At 39.8% G+C, this 18,085-nt stretch overlaps 1 protein-coding gene across 2 annotated transcripts in view; it reads left to right on the top strand.

Moving 5' to 3' along the window:
* OSBPL6 (oxysterol binding protein-like 6) overlaps window positions 1-18,085 on the top strand; it is a 175,444-nt gene that overhangs the window by 138,557 nt on the left and 18,802 nt on the right. For both annotated transcript variants that reach the window (XM_011944043.1, XM_011944044.1), the window contains 3 exons: window positions 258-391; window positions 11,369-11,476; window positions 13,133-13,270. In XM_011944043.1, the coding sequence (XP_011799433.1) occupies window positions 258-391; window positions 11,369-11,476; window positions 13,133-13,270 (380 nt within the window). The remainder of the gene's footprint in view (window positions 1-257; window positions 392-11,368; window positions 11,477-13,132; window positions 13,271-18,085) is intronic.

Raw genomic sequence — 18,085 nt, forward strand, 5'->3', positions numbered from 1 at the left:
GACAGAGCAAGACTCCGTCTCAAAAAAAAAAAAAAAAAAAATGAATTTTTCACTCTGATCAATTGCCATTGTAATACTTGTGTGGAGTATAGATATTCTGATAAAGATTCCTTTTGAAGGCTAATTTTTAATTAGACCATTACATAGCCTTTCCAGAAAAATGTCTATTTGTGAGTGAAAGTCTGGAGAAATTTATAATGTTGTGTATTCTTTCTGCACATATCTAACAGTTTTTTCTCACTTTTCTCCCCACCCAGTACATTCTCTTTTGAAGTCTGCGTTTAATAGCATAGCTATAGAGAAGGAGAAGCTGAAGCAGATGGTTTCCGAGCAGGATCACAGTAAGGGCCACAGCACGCAGATGGCACGGCTCCGACAGTCACTGTCTCAGGTAGACGAGAGTGTGTGTTTGCATGTACATGACACACTCCCTTCCCTGTAAGATGAAAGATCAAAAGATGGGGAGCTGGCAGGGAGGTGGCTAGTCATGGGGATAGTACAGTTTGCAGAAATTCCCCCAAAAGACTGCAGTGTCGGTATTAGATTGTATTACTTTTCTTCCCCAAAATGTCAAGGTAAGAGTGAATGGTACCTTTCACATATAATGGTAATTTTGGCTAGTTGAACACTTAATGCTTCTCTAAGGTCATTTATAAGGTAGCCCCTGATTTTAAAAAAAAAAATCATGCATTTATTTGACCTATACATCTGAAATGTGTTCCAGGATATATTCAGTCCAATAGTAAATATTTTTTAAAAGGTACTAGATCTTCCACACTTAGTATTTTTCCCACTTACATCTTAATCTGTTGAAAATTACTGATTACTATCACCCATTTTTTTCTTTTCTGATTTGCACTCTTGAGGTTTTCTTCCTAAGTTATGCTTCCTGAACTAGACTTTTATATTTCAATATATATTATAGAGTTGATCTTATTAATACTAATCAAATCCCTATGTATCTATATCAAAGTTGAAATTTCTGATAAAAATCCTTTAGAGCTGTGCTTATGCTTTTTTCAACTGAGTAGTTCCTTAGAAGTATTTTCTTTAGACTATAAATGCTCTGACTTTAACTCCTTTGAGAATTCAATGTTGTAATGTGATTTTGTGAGAACTCGGTGTTTATATAAAATATTATTCGCTTCCTGGTGCCTTGGATCAGAGTGAAGGAGCAAGCAAATCCTGGGTAAGTGGTTCTCCGTGTGGAGCAGATCCTGCTTGAACAGTTTCCCTCAGTCCCTAAAAAGTAGACTTACACTGTGTCACCATGTTTTATGTCCCTGAACTGTCGGCGTATTTTGAATGTTAAGTTTCATGTCATGGATGTTGTTATCTGGGCCACACTTTCTGCATTATCCATAAAACACTGTCAGCTGAGGGGCATATGCTGCTTCCAGTACAAAGCCAGGGGTCTCAGGAGCATGAGCGTGAAAATCCGCTATGATTCTGCCAGTCTGCAGAGGGCTTTATTTAGAAGAACATTTTAATGGCTTTCCCTGGACCCTTCTCATGTTATGGATAGGTCGAACACTCAGTTGACATTAACTGATCTTCCAAATCATTATTCTGAAAGTATCGTGAATCAGAAAGATCAAAATAATGGTCGAGTAAACATTCAAATGTCATCCTGTAAACATATAAAATACATTCTTGTCCCCCTAAATGTTGCAACGGTTCCTTCAGATGTATTTAGTGATGGAGGTTTAGAGATAGATAAGCTTTACTAAGAAAAACAAGAAAACATTTGTTTCTTGCTTACCTGCTTGCTTGCTTTTATTTGCTTATAGGTGAAACAGAGAATGGTAAATAGAAATCTCGGGTCGGGCTTCAGGTGAAATTAGAAATAATTGTGAAGAGAAATCTTACAACAGTTATTCATTTGTTTATTCCCTTATTCATTGTATTCCATTCAGGTGACTATATGCTAGGTATTATGCAAGGTACACAACACCACGGTAAAAGTAGCCCTGGCCATGTCCCCAGCAAGCTCATGATCTGATTCATGAGATGAGCAGGAAACAGTGAAATGGAGCACGCTGTAGTACATTCACAGCAGTACATGGTGGTGCAGATTTCCAGGGCTCTGTTTGCTCAGAGGAATGGGAGATCCCTGAGCTGAGAGCAGAGCCACAGATCAGGCTTCTTGGAGGAATCAGACCTTCAACCTGGCCTGAATAGACAGCAACCGCTCACAAGGAAGGGCCGGATGCTAATATGACAAAAGTAAAATAGAGCAAAATTTGATCAACTGTGCTTCCTTTGGGTTAAAATATTTCCCTCTCTTGTCAAAACATATTTATTTGCATCTAAAGGTAGAGCCTCAATAGATTTTTGTTGGATTGTTTGTTATTGTTATTTATTTTTACAAAAAAATCTCAATTTTAGCCTTGAAAGATGTGAAAATAATTTGGAACTATTAAGTTTCAAATAGACTGTTACAGCCTATCCAACAGATAATTCAGTGTTTGCAGTTGTGTGTCATCCCAGCATTTTGGTGATGTTCACATTCCCATGTGTGTCCATGCCCTCCCCTCGGGGTAGTCGCACCCCCACTGGCCATCTATTCCCATCACCTCTAAGTGTGGACTCCTTTTTGGAAACCACAGCAGCCTTTGCTTAAGGTATTTAAGTTTACTGACAGTTCACTCCTTTCTAAAAAATTGCTATTCATGGTTAGGCCGTGGGAGAGATGTCTGGAGAATGGCAGGTAGTTCGTAGTGGAAGAAGTATGAGATGAACAAGGAAGAATTACTCTTAAGAGTAGCTGATTAAGTAGGCAAGAACCAGCTCATCAGGGACTACACAAAGGGTTTTGGATTTATCCTGTCAGTGAAGGGAGGGCTTAACAATTTTAACTGGTAAATGATAATGCCAGAAATTAGAATTATTAGGGCATAATTTGCATATTAGAAAGATTACTCTGGTACAGTATGGAGGGTAGGTGGAATTGGGAGGCAAGACTAGTTTGACAGATTCTTATGGTATTTGAGATAATTTGAGAATAGCTTGTACACTTGAGATAATATTCCTAAACTTAGGAAGTGCCATGCCAGCATTGGTAGAAGGAGGGAATACATTTCAAAGACACCCAGGAGGGAGAATCAGCATGGCTTGGAGATCAGCAGAATATTAGAAAGGGACAAGAACACAAAATCAAGACAGTCCAGGGTTTTTACTTGGATAACTGGGTATGTGAAAGTTGTTTTCTCCAAGGTGGGACTATAAGAGGAGCTGGTTTGCTTTAGGTATATGATGATGGATTTCTGTGGAGATTGAGGTGTCTGTGGGGCATTTTACAGGCAATTAGATATTTATGTCTAAGAGCTCAGAAGACAGGTCTAGGCTAGAGAGGAAGATGGATGTCCCTGCATACCAGGGCAGTTATAGATGTTGATGAATTGCATTGCAGTCAGAATAAAAGGGTCAGTGGTGCTCCTGCTGCTATAGAGAACATTAACATTTAAACAACAGGCCGGCCGGGCGTGGTGGCTCACGCCTGTAATCCCAGCACTTTGGGAGGCCGAGATGTGTGGATCATGAAGTCAGGAGTTCGAGACCAGCCTGGCCAACAGGCAAAACCCCGTCTCTACTGAAAATACAAACATTAACTGGGCGTGGTGGTGGGCTCCTGTAATCCTAGCTATTTGGGAGACTGAGGCAGGAGAATCACTTGAACCTGGGAGGTGGAGGTTGCAGTGAGCTGAGATCGTGCCATTGCACTCCAGCCTGAGCAAGGAGAGAGCGAAACTCCATCTCAAAAAGAAAAAGAAAAAAGAAAAGGCCAAGTGGCCGGGCGCGGTGGCTCGCACCTTAATCCCAGCACTTTAGGAGGCCAAGGCTGGTGGATCACCTGAGGTCAGGAGTTTGAAACCAGCCTGGCCAACATGGCAAAACCCCATCTCTACAAAATGTAAAAATTAGCCAGGCTTGATGGCACATGCCTGTAGTCCCAGCTACTTGGAAGGCTGAGGCAGGAGAATTCCTTGCACCCAGGAGGCAGAGGTTGCAGTGAGCCGAGATCACTCTAGCCTGGGCAACAGAGCAAGACTCTGTCGCAAAAAAATAAAATAAAATAAGACAGGCCAAGAAAGAGAAGCCATTGATGGAGACTCAGGGGAAGCAGCCAGAGGATTTAGAAGCGATGACCATTGAGACCAAGGGGAGTTTCAATAATCTCAGGAAGGAAAAGGTTAACGGAATCCAATTTAGTAGCAACTAATATATAGACTGACCATTAGCCCTGGAATTTGGCAGTCTCAGCATCTTTATATCTTGACAAAAAGGGCCAGCAGATAAGGAAATAGTGAGGGCAGAAAGCAACTGATCAGCCCTCCTCGCTGGCCAACTCTGTTCTCGCTGTCCCTCTTTTAATGTAGCGCTTAAGATTGATCAAGTACTAATTAGCTTGAGTACATTGAGACCATTGTTCTCCCTGTTCTGAGTATGTTTTTTAATTAGTATAACTTCACATTATAGTGTCATTATAGACAGCCTAAAGACATGGTTGGTCCGTATTCAAATGTCATCAGTTAAACTCCCAGATATTTTTCTGGGGTCCAGAAAAAAAGCCAGGTGTCCCTCAGAGAGGGGAGGAGGGAGAGAGACTGAATTTAAATAACATCTTTAGGACAAGCACAGTGGCTTATGCCTATAATCCCAATTCTTTGGGAGGTGGAGGCAGGAGAATTCCTTGCACCCAGGAATTCAAGATTGCAGTGAGCCATGATACCACCACCGCACTCCAGCCTGGGCAACAGAGCAAGATCCTGTCTCTAAAGCAAACAAACAAATTTATTTAGTAGTCCAAAACTTTTAAAGCTTATGTTTTATTTGACATAAGTCCTATTTGATGTATGTCTATGATTGAAGTGCTGCATTTCAACAAGGCTTTAAGTATATCAGACTCAGCAAATTTTATCATCTTTTTCGAAGGCACATAGTAGATAAAATACTTGAAATTAGCATTTTTACAACATGCTCAGCATAAATTGTTACCTGCCTTGAGCAAACAACAATTTGCACAGTCTAATGAATTGTTCTTCTAAAGTAGTATTACTTCGACCAGCCTGGCCAACATGGTGAAACCCCGTCTCTACTAAAAATACAAAAAAATTAGCTGGGTGTGGTAGCAGGTGCCTGTAATCCCAGCTACTTGGGAGGCTGAGGCAGGAGAATTGCTTGAACCCAGGAGGCAGAGGTTGCAGTGAGCCAAGATCATGCCATTGCACTCCAGCCTTTGCGACACAGCAAGACTCTGTCTCAAAAAAATAAAAATAACTAAAGTAATATTACTTCTCCGATCCATATGTACACAAAAACATATGTAATTCTGTTATTTAACCCCTATGAAACTTAAACTTTTACACTTGAGGGAGCCTAGATGTTGGACCCAAGCCTGTAGGACAGGACATTTTATGTGGCATCTATCCCTTATAAATGACTTTATTTCACATCAGCTATAATTTCATATCTTTTTTTGTTTGTTTTTTGGAGGCAGAGTCTTGCTCTGTTGCCCTGTTTGGAGTACAGTGACGCAGTCTCAGCTCACTGCAACCTCCACCTCCCAGGTTCAAGTGATTCTCCTGCCACAGCTTCCCAACTAGCTGGTATTACAGGCATGTGCCACCACGTCTGGCTAATTTTTTGTATTTTTAGTAGAGATGGGATTTCACCATGTTGCCCAGGCTGGTCTCGAACTCCTGTCCTCAAGTGATCCTCCCACCTCGGACTCCTGAAGTGCTGGAGTTATAGGCATGAACCACTGCACCCAGCTTATGTCTTGTTTAATGCAGTATCCTGAACACCAAAATGAAATAGTCTGTAATAAGACTAAGGCAACCTCAGCACCCCAGATTACCATAATAATAAAAATCCAACTCATCTTGAGACTATCTTCAATACATTACACTTTATCACTGTTACTAGTTTGATTCCTGGCCCCAGAAATTCTGCACAGCTTGTGTTAAATGCAGTGAGAGTTGGGCTCATATAAATGTGAATAACGGAATGTGACCCATCTATTCCAGCTAGAATCACTGTATTTTATTAAATCAAGATGCCATCAGTTGTTACATGCATCATCATTTTGTGCATTACTGAGAAAGGGAAAAAAACACACTGTCAATTGAACTGACACAGTGCTTCAGAGGCGGTGAAAATGGAGGGAAATGTGCATCTTAGAATCAGCGAAATGTAGTAAATATGAGAATTGAAGCAAAAAAATTGCTTAACATACTATATAGTAGCATAATCTAAAATCTCAGTCATATCTGTCATCTTCTCTGTCCACACCATTTCACATACCCAAATAATTATTCTGTGATGAAATAAAAGTTGCAAATGTATTTGTTTATTCCTGGATTTCATAGTTCCCTGAGACTTGGCCAAATTTGTTGTATGTGAAGATACTCTTTATAGAATCCTTATATCTTCTTTAAACTTTAAATTGTCGTCATTTTGAACATAATTTGGCAATATTTATTAAAAGCCTTAAAATGTTTTTACCCTTTTACCCTGTAAGTCAATGGCTGATATGTCTATTAATGCTGAAATTTAGAAAACAATCATGCACATATTCATGGCAGTATTATTTGTACTAGTAAAAATCAGTAACAGCATAAGTGTCCAATAGTAGGAAATACTTGCTAATGCAACTATTAAAATTATGTGTGTGAAGAGTTTGAAACAAAATAACTGCTTATGTGCAAAGAATAAGGGGCAGATACAGTATGTAAACCATGCACCCACTAAGCAATATTTAAAAATACAGAGGAAAAAAATCTAGAAAGAAATGGGCCAAACTACTAACAGTTGGGTAGTAAGATGCATTTTTAAAAACTTTTTCTATATTTTGCATTTTCCAAATATACTTTAATGGTATTTTCGTAATTGAAAAAACAAGTGATTTTTAAGAGAGACCCAGGATTTGGTTTTTGACAGCTCTAGCTTTGACAGTTTCCGTGCTCATTTTCTCATTCCTTTTGAACCAGTTTTATTTTTGTCTAAAGGGTTTAAATTTATGATGATTTCATCTTGCCATATGTTTCATATCCTTCTCCAGCCATTAGGCTTCTATGTTTTTCTCATAGAACCCACAGTTCCATTTAGTAAAATGTTTATGCCAGAGTCTCACCCAGCCTAAGATAAATCTTCACCTAGGAATTACCTGCCAGGGTTGATGAATGGTAGTTAGTAGCTAAGGAGGTGGCAATTTAGGTAATTGATTCTGGCTCAAATCTTTAAGACAGTAACTTATTTTACACATTGGAAAGGAATTGTGCATTTCTTGGATATATTAGACTTGAAATGTGCATAAGGGACATGAGGTGTGGGGAAATGAGCATGCATTGTAGTTTTTAGTGCAATCCAAGCTCAGTAAAGCAAGTGGTGAGAATATGCATAAAACCTGCTGAGTGAGGAATCTGTGCCCAGTTCCTGGCTTCAAGGTGCTTCCTCCCTGTTAGGTCTTTGGTCCTGTATGCCACTAACAGCAATGTTACTGCCGACAAGTCTCCACGGCTCTTCTCTCTCATTGGCTGGCACCAGGGGCTGGTCCTCTGCCTCCTTTTTCCTTGCTTATGCCACTGCTCACTCCTCTTGGGTACATTCCCTACATTATTTCTGCCATCTTCTAGGCCCTTTTCTGTTGTCACGAAGAGCATCATTTCCCTGACAATACTTGTCCCAAAGTTTCCATGATATTATTACAGAAACATGGTATTATTAGATAAAAATAATTTTCAGGGCAGGAAATAATAAATGTAGACCTAAGCACTACCTGAAAGCTCATGGCACTTGGTTGTAGCAAACTTCATAAACAGCCTGTATGATCAAGGCAAAAGGAGGAGGATGCGCAGAAAGGGGCTGTTGCATGCTCAGTTGCCGGCTTACAGTTTTCACCACTGGGGTTGCCAGAGTGGGACGGTCTTGATTTCCATGCTTCCTGTGCTATGTAACAGCTACTCTTTTCTACCACTGCATAGATATTATTAATAAAATGATGTATTTTAAACTTTTAGCTTTGAACTCAACATGCTTAACATCTGGCTTCAAATCATAGCAGCAGAGATGAGTCTTCTACTTTTGTCTCAATTCTAAAAGTGATTAAAATAAGAACTAGCATAATGCATCATTGTGTAGTTAAAATGGAACCAAACTGTCTTGTTTTGGCACAGTGTTAGCATTTTGGCAGGAGAGTGTAATTCTTTGCCAGTAGTGGTGAACTACAGCAGATCTTTGGCTTTGAGTATTTGCCATCATTTAAAAAAAAAAAAAGATTTTGAAGTTTGAAAAAATTTACATTAAAACATTTACATTAAAAAATTTAACAAATGAAAGTACTTCTATTTTTCTTCAGCTTAATAAAACATACTTTTTTTTTTTTTTTTTGAGACACAGTCTTGCAGTATTGCCCAGGCTGAAGTGCAGTGACACAATCTTGGCTCAGTGCAACCTCCACCTCAAGAGTTAAAGTGATTCTCCTACCTCAGCCTCCTGAGTAGCTGGGACTGTAGACGTGTGCCACCTCACCTAGCTAATTTTTGTATTATTAATAGAGTTGGGGTTTCACCATGTTGGCCAGGCTGGTCTCGAACCCCTGACCTCAAGTGATCCATCTGTCTTGGTCTCCCAAAGTGCTCAGGTTACAGACATGAGCCACCATGCCTGGCTTTCATCTTAATAAGAAATACTTTAAGATTTCTCTCTTTTGCTCCCATGCTACTCTTTTTGCCGTCAATGGAAGAGAGAACAGGGTTTCAATAATAAGAGAATTAAGTAAGAACATAGGTGATAAAACTCTCTCCAGACCATCCCAGCGAATGCGAAAGTAAACTTTGCATAGAACGTAAAAATACCTTGAGTGTGCTCTTATCAGAGAGCCAAATACTGATGATTTGCCCCATGAAGTATAGAAATTCCTATGAACCATATTATAAGCATCAGAAAATCCCCGAACCCGGAATTATTTTTGCACTATTCTGGATGCTAGTTCATCTTCATAATGATAACCAAGAGGCACTGTGCAGGATTCTGACTTAGCGTTTCAATCAAATTTGTATGTTTATTTAATACAACCCCAGAAAGGTTAAGTAACTTGGTGAAGACTACTTAGCCCTGAGATCAAGAGAACCTGATCTTCTGACTCCCAGGCCAGAATTTTTATTTTTCACATCACGTCTAAGAAAAAGAATAAATTATATTTAATTTAAAAACCTCTTAGTTCATTTCTTACTGACATTACTGGCGAGATGTTAGACTGTGATTCTGGGCTGGGCAGGGTAACTCCTGCCTGTAATCCCAGCACTTTGGGAGGCTGAGGCCAGAGGATCACTTGAGGTCTGGAGTTTGAGACCAGCCTGGTGAACATGGCAAAACTTCATCTCTACTAAAAATACAAAAATTAGCCAGATGTGGTGGTGCACACTTGTAATCCCAGCTACTTAGGAGGCTGAGGCATGAGAGTCACTTGAACCCGGGAGTCCGAGGTTGCAGTGAGCTGAAATCACACCACTGCACTCCAGCCTGGGTGACAGAGCAGGACTCTGTCTCAAAACAAACAACCAACAACAACAAAAACTGTGATTCTGCAATTAAAACTATCAAATAGCCTCCCACTTACATGGCACCAAAGCATATATGGTTCCAAATATTTCAGTAACTAAGGCAACTATGCATTTACTTGTAGGCAGAGAACGAAGAAGAAATCAGCATCTTTTGTGGTCCTAACATATAGGAGAAAGGTCTATAGTACTCACAAAAGATAAGAGTAATGCAGTGTTGTTGTTGGTTTTTTGTTTTTGTTTTTGTTTTCTCATTCTAAGTGTTTGAGATTTTGCTCCAAGAGAAATGATCCTGAGCACTTTCTCAGGTTGAAAAGATACTAGGAGTCTTCCTTTGAGGCACATGGTTTATCTACTAAGAATGTTATCACCTTCTTCCCCCTAAAACATTCCTGTTTTCTCAGATAGTCAGAGACTTATTTCCTCCTATCTCCAAATATAATGACTGTAGAATCTGTATCCACCTTTAATCCATCAATGTGACAGTCCTCCAGATCAAGTATATGATTTGACATATTTTACAAACCGGTTCTAACAGCTTCAAACAAAAGCCAAAGGCTGCAAGTGATAGTTCTGTCCTCAAAAAGCAAAAACTGGGTTGAGGGAGGGAAAGACACGGGGACTAGGATGGAGAGAGGAGAGAAAAGGCAATGAAGAGTTTAGCTACTTTGTATTTACCCTGGGTGTTTTAATAGGTACAGAATTGTAATAATGAGATTATATTTCTGTATGTATTGGTTTACTGTATTCATTGGCTCTGAATGAAGCAGAATGCCCATTCCCTGAAGCAGATACCCTCTTTACTAGGCACTGACTTTTATATCTTTATATCTTCTAATTGCTGATCTTAATGGGAAGGAAAAGAAAGCTATCTTTTCACTGGGCCTTGTCTTCTCACAGGTCTTTAACTTGAGGCTTGATACAATTCCAATTAGCTACATCTGTATTCTATAAATGGAACATGTTTCTGTGTATCAGTGGGATGTTCCTTACCAGAGGATTCACTGTACCTTTGTCAACAGGGTCCTTGTAGGGATGCCATGCTTATGTAAAACTTTTCTCTTTTTGTAATAAATGCAGTTGCTCCACATACTAAACTGTGTTGTAGCAAGTAGTATTTTACTGATGCTAACTTAAAGCGTGTTGGAGGTAGTGTCATGTAGAGAACGTAGAGTTGGTGTACTTTCAGTGCTATGTTCTTATTATGGTTGTCAGTGTCTACACTGTTCATTGAAGACACCTTTTTGTTTGCACTTAAGTTAGTTCTGCAGCATTGTCATATATATTATGTGCTCCTGGAAAATGAAAATACAGATGTTTTCTTTAAACAGATGAAAATCTAATTCTATAAACTAAAGCCAGTTCATTCTATTTCTAACTAATTTTAAGGTAACTACCCAGTTTTGAAACAACTCCCAAACTTTAGAAACTAGAACAAAAATGTGAAAGAATTTTCAATGAAAACAGTAGTTTTCATCATAGGCTGCACAAAGTAATATATATGTAGTGGTAGACTGGGCTTGAGTATAATGGGCCTCACTCTAAAGGAAAGAAAATTCCATGAATCACTTTTATGAAATCTGTTAACTCAGCCCACCAACGTGCAAAGTAGCAATCTTATATTACAAAAAATTAATACCTTATTTTTGAGCCATTTATTTACTCCTTGTCTGGCTCATGATGGCTTCAAACGTTAGAGCTAAGAACATCACAGACATTATTGTCTAACTTGTACCTGCGTACTTGTTCTGTTTTATGCTTGCTTATTAATTTTAAATTATATGTGTGGTTTTTGTTATTTTAAGGCACTCAACCAGAATGCTGAACTAAGGAGTCGTTTGAACAGAATACATTCAGAGTCTATTATTTGTGATCAGGTTGTCAGTGTAAATATTATTCCTAGCCCTGATGAGGTAAGACTCATTTTAAATAGATGCAGAGTACCTATTTTTTTAGCATCTAAATTTACTGCATATTTTTGTTTATTTATATCCAGTTCTTTCACTGTTAATAAAGGTTCTCTCCATAAATATTTGTGTCGCTGACAGTTCAATGTTCTTTGAAGTAAAGGATATATAAGAGCTTGGCATCATTTATTCCTGGTGATCAGTGTCTATTTTTATTTATTCCTATGTTCACCTGATACCACTGAATATTTGATTTATATATCTACTCCAGCTTGTTAATTTTCAATGTCTGTCTCATTCGTCATTAGAAATGTTCATTAGCATCAAATGGCTGGTGAAATGTTGCAAAAAAAAAAAAAAAATTTTAGCTGAGAAGGTTGCTAAGTAAAAGTGTTCTTAAGGTTTGTTTGAAAGCCCTAAGGACAGAAGTCGCCTGACCTTGTTAAGATAATGCTAATGGTACTGCTGCAGCTACTACTGCTGCTGCTGCTGCTAATTAATAGCTGACATGTGTCAAGGTAATGCTTACTATGTGCTAGGTATTGTGTTAACGACTTTGCATGTGTGATCTCATTCGACACGCTCAACAACCCTCTGTGTTAGGTGGTATTATTATTCCATTTTTCAGATTGAAGAAATGTTAAGAGAATAGGAGAACATTCAGTATTTGGGCTAAACTTAAGTGTATAATTCTGTTTATGACTCTCCATAAAGTTATTACTTTATAACATGAGAACTTACACTTTTTAACAGTAATGTTAGAGCTTTATATACAGTGATGATATATGTAACAAGTTGAGAGATTTAACTGATTTTAAGGTCATATTTGTACCAAAAACATACATTTTACTAGAAATCTATAGGTACAAGGGTTCTAACCTCTTAGGAAATATTATCCCAAAACAACTTGTCTTTGACTTAAGTTTTCCACCCTAAATTCATTCACCTCCATGGGCTCTGTATTCTCTAATAATACTTATATTCACTCAGCTGCCCAGAATCTAGAAGTATTTCTAAAATTTGTCATTCAAAAATAATTTGATAATCTCAGTTGGAATCTTCTTTTCAACCTGAAATGTGCACTAGAATATATATATATATCTTACATTTTTAATTGAAACTTGAATAGCTTCCTTGAAAACTATCACTTACTGAATAAAAGTATAATTTGAAATAAGGTTCAGTATTCCAGTCATGTGTTTTATTGGTTAAAATTCATGATCAAATTGCAAAGTGACATATATAGTCTGTCTCAAAAATTAGTTTTATAGATTTTCTTAGCATGTCTCTAGTAGTTTCTACAAATATTTCTTCATGTTTAATGTACCATTAGAATATGACAGAGCTAAGAATAAGAGAATGAAGTTGTCTCTACAGCCAATCAGGGTATTCATAGCAGCTTAACCTGACTCAGTATCAATCAACCAAAGATTTAAAATCAAGGCACAGTACCAACACCTTTCAACTATTCCTTTTGGGGTCTTTAGACACATTGGAAGGAAACGTATACAGTGGTCGTTACTGAATTGCAAGTGAAAATTACTTGTGGCCGCCACTTTTTAACATACAGTATTAAAGAGTATAAATCTGGCTAATTTAAAGGAATAGCTATTCTAACAGGGGGAAAAGCAATTACACTGTGTATGCTTCTGTCTTCTGCAGGCTGGTGAGCAAATCCATGTCAGTCTCCCCCTATCACAGCAAGTAGCCAATGAGAGCCGCCTCTCCATGTCAGAGTCTGTTTCTGAGTTCTTTGATGCCCAAGAGGTGCTCATCTCTGCAAGTTCATCAGAGAATGAGGTATGTATGCCTTCTTGACTTGTTAGCCTCAACATCTTGTGACTGAGTTTGAGTTAAAGAAAATGAAACTGTGGAACTTTTTGGTGGTTACTTTCATTTTTTTCTTTTTTGTTTACATCATAGTAAGATGCCCAAATTGTAGCAAAGCTAAAAGCACACAAACTATATCAGTTACCAATTACTGAGTGCTTAACGTTTCTGAGCATCAAGAATTTAAATTTGATGAATTAAGGGAAAGAATCAACATTTATTGGAGTGTCTTCCATGATTCATATTTCAGGGTAACAAAAGAGCTTATGACAGAGCTCTTTATAGAAGGAGACTAGCTAATAAATATAGAAAGAATGAGAGAATTAGGAAAGCACCATTCATGCACATACACTGACACATACATATTAGATATATTCTCTAGGGACATGAATTTAAGATTAGAAGGATACTATGTAGCACATAGCTAGTTGGGTAATTATGGTGTTTGGAGGTTAACCACTGACTATCATAAAAGCTGTACTGAATTGCTCTTCATGCTTATGATTCTTGCCAAGGTCTTGGAAACGGGGAACCTCTTCCTTGGTCAGGTTGCAGAAATTAGTTCTTTTACTACAGTGTAGTCAACTTTTTTTGGCATGAGGAAAGCAGCCAAAACTCTTTTCCACACAGCTGATTAGGAATTTTGTCATTTGGGATTGCAAATCTGTACTGCATTTTTACAAAAAAGAAATGAAATCATTGCTAAACATTATTTCCATATGCATAGAAAACAGATTGGAAGGAAACATCCTGACAATTAGTAGTAGTTGTTTTTGGATGTTTGAAATTATGAGTGATTTTAGAAACAAAGACAAAGTAGAAAAGAGAAAGCAATAATGAATACATATCATTTTTATAATGGGAGAAAAGTAAAATAGAATTCTTGTATCAAATACTGAATTTGTCAGCATACCAAGGCATGCACCTGCCTCTCAGATCCCAAGGCATGCATGAACAGGTTCACAGAGACTTCCATTCGCAGGCTGGAATGCTAATTTAATGATCTGTGATGGTAACTGATACATACTCTCAGATGGACAGAATAATCATCCTTGCTAATTGGTGTGTCTTTTCCTGTAGGCAAATCTGCATGGCAAGCCTAATTCTAGTCAGAGAGTGCCTGGTGAGCAAGGGACATGAGTAAACTTAAGGGTAGAGGGCCAGAATATTAGAGCTCCATACTCAGCCTCCATCATAGGGATACTCTGCCACAAGGACTTGGTATTTGTGTCTGCCTGCACCCCCAGGGACCACCATGCTATCGATAATGCTACCAAAATTTCCTTTTCTGACTTTGCCTCCTGAGCTCCCATTGCTGACCCATCCTTCATCCTTTTGTTGTTGTTGTGTTTGTTTGTTTGTTTTTCTTTTTCTTTTTGTTTTGAGATGGAGTTTTGCTCTTGTTGCCCAGGCTGGAGGGCAGTGGTACGATCTTGGCTCACCGCAACCTCTGCCTCTCGGGTTCAAGTGATTCTCCTGCCTCAGCCTCCCAAGTGGCGGGGATTACAGGCATGTGCCACCATGCCCTGCTAATTTTGTTTTTTTAGTAGAGATGGGGTTTCTCCATGTTGGTCAGGCTGGTCTCAAATTCCCGACCTCAGGTGATCTGCCCACCTCAGCCTCCCAAAGTGCTGGGGTTACAGGCGTGAGCCACTGTGCCTGACCCCTTCATCCTTCTTTAGTCAGGTTGCAGTCAGACTTGACCGTGCATTATCTGAGTTCTGACCTATCATCTGATGACTTCCTAGCTTACCTCTCTGAGAGCTATTTCCGAGTCCCTGGGGCACACCTAGCTGAGTCCCCAGGTACTGCTTGCCCTGGACACTGGGTATACAGAAATGAAGAGGATGTGAAGCAGGTTATTGCACGAGTCCAAGCAAGATGGTGGTGCCACCCTGGGACAGGTGAGGGGTGGGGGAGTGAATGTGGTGGCAGAGAGCAGGATAAGAAGGTGGAGGACGGGGTCACAGGGAGATGAGACATTCACTGTGAGGCATCATGAGTTTATCAGACTTCTCAGTGGAGTTACCTGTCAGGCATTTGAATATTTAAGTCTAAAGCTCAAGGACAGAACTGTCTGAGACTCAGTCAGCTACCTGTTAGACATTGACACCTGGTACTCACAGAACCTCTAATTCAGCACGTCCCAGAAGCTTTCGTCAACAAGCCCCACCACTACCCCAGGAGAGAAACCCCAGCCTGCCCATTCCTCTCATATCGCCTATCTAAGTGCCCCTCTACCCAACTGTTCACACCAAATGCCTGAAGATTTTCCTTTACTCCTTCTTTCCCTTTACTACCACCCATCTTGATTCACTCGGGTTCTGTAGCTTCCATCATCTAAATACTCTCAGATCTGTACATCTTCCTGCAGCTTCACTGCCACTGCTCCAATTCAGTTCCCATCTGCTCCCCACCTAGATCACCTATCAGTCTCGTAACTTTTCCAGTCTCCCATCTTGCTGCTTCCCATCCATTTTCCACTGGGCAACCTGAGCAATCTTCCTAAAAGGCAAGTCTGATCATGTCTCTCTTCCCCAGTGTCCTTAGGATAACATTCTAAACTCCTTAGCTATTAAAACAAAGACCCTTATAATCTGATGCCTGCTCTCAGCTCCAGCCTCATGCCACCTCTCTTCTGGAGCCTTCCAACAGCCAAAGGAATGATTTCTGGAGTTGCCTATTTGCTAAAGATACCTTGTGTCCCTTGCTGTAGCAATGAGAGTGACTGTCTCTTACAACTCACACTGGAAAGAACTGAACTGTACCCCCATTCCTTGTGCCCTGTACCTCACAGGTTTTCATAAAATTACTGTTTTTACTTGCAACTTCTCCCTTTATCACAACACTTGACCTTAAGTATTTAAAGGGGATAGGCCAGGAGATAAACCCAAGTGACAGACATTATGATGTTCTCAGAGTTGCTTTTCCCCTTCAGCTAAGGCTTGGTTTCTGGGACAACCTCATCTGCCCAAGTCTCTAAGTTCCCTTATGTATAAGGCAGTTCTCGCATTGCCATAAGGAAATACCTGGACTGGGTAATTTATAAAGAAAAGAGGTTTAATTGGCTCACAGTTCCACAGGCTGTACAGGAAGCACGATGCTGGCATCTGCTTGGCTTCTGGGGAAGCTTCAGGAAACTTACAACCATGGTAGAAGGCCCAGGGGAAGCCGGCCCTCACATGACCAGAGCAGGAGCAGGAGAGCAAGGTGGGAGTTGCTACACAGTTTTATACTACCAGATCACATAAGAACTCACTCACGATCGGGAGGACAGTACCAAAGGGGATGGTGCTAAGCCATTCCAGAGAAAACCATTCCCGTGATCCAGTCACCTCCCACCAGACCCCACCTCCAACACTGGAGATTAGATTTCAGTGTGAAACTTGGATGGGGACACACATCCAAACTATATCACCTTGTGATGAGGTCCCCTCAGAAGGCTCCTTGCACCTTCACACTCATAGTCTTGGCAACCCACCCGGTGAGTTGACTATACATGTGGGAATCCTAGCAGCAGCTGCAGGTTAGGCTCAAGCTGTGTATCCTGCACGGCAGCTGCCAAAGGAAATTGGGCCTCTGCACTTGCCATCTACCCTGGCCCAAGCACTTCCCCCAGAGATCCACAGCTTCAGTTCCTTCACGCTCTTCAGTCCCTTACTCAAAGGTCACCTCCAGGGAAGCCTATGCTGGCTGTCCTATCTACAATTTAGAGTTGCCATTTCCTCCTTTCCTCTGACCTTTTGGGGTTTCTCTGTTTATTTTTGAGACAATCTCTCATTCTGTCACCCAGGCTGGAGTGCAGTGGTGCAATCTTGGCTCACTGCAACCTCCACCTCCCGGGTTTAAGCAATTCTCCCACCTCAGCCTCCCAAGTAGCTGGGATTACAAGCGTGCACCACCACGCCTGGCTAATTTTTGCGTTTTTAGTAGAAACGAGGTTTCACCATGTTGGCCAGGTTAGTCTCAAACACCTGACCTCAAGTGATTCGCCTGCCTCGGCCTCCCAAAGTGCTGGGATTACAGGCGTGAGCCACTGCGCCTGGCCTACTCCTACTCTGACCTTTTGTGTCCCTCTTTCCTCATTTTTTTTCCTTCATGCTTATCACTATCTTAAATATATATATATATATATATATATATATATATATATATATATTTCCTGTATTTCATTTGTTGTGTGTCTGCCCCCCTAGAACATAAATGTCATGAAGGCAGAGATTTAACCACTGGGTCTCCTGCACTAAAACAGTTCTGGTGAGCCCAGAGCAGGTACTCAATAAATATCTGCTAACTGAGCAAAGGAAGAAATGCTTGTAATAATTATTCTGAGAAACATCTGGGCATTAGCTGTCTTACATTAACATTTTCCATGGCTGAGGGAAAAATCCTCTTTATATGTTATTTACCAATGCACTTTACTGAATGAATCCTCTGCTCTTTTAAAAAATGTTCTTCTTGCTTCCACAATAATCTATTTGCCTTTGCTTTTAAACTTGTTTCTGCAATGCTACATGCCTGGTCACGTTTAGGAAAAATATATATTTTCTGAACTCTTTTGAATCCCTGAGTTTGTAAAGAGAAATATTTGGTTCCAGGACTTCTTAACCATGGGGCAGAGGACAAACTGTTTTTTCTAATAATGCAGAGCCTTAGCTCTTTGTACAGGGTGGCGTGAATGGACCACAGCAAGAGAGCCCAGCCTTAGTTACTACACACATATGACATGTATACATCTTACTCAAGACCCACTATTATTGTAGAAATCTTTTTTTTTTTTTTTTT

The sequence above is a fragment of the Colobus angolensis genome, unplaced genomic scaffold, assembly GCF_000951035.1.
Source record: "Colobus angolensis palliatus isolate OR3802 unplaced genomic scaffold, Cang.pa_1.0 Scaffold224, whole genome shotgun sequence".
Taxonomy (NCBI): domain Eukaryota; kingdom Metazoa; phylum Chordata; class Mammalia; order Primates; family Cercopithecidae; genus Colobus; species Colobus angolensis.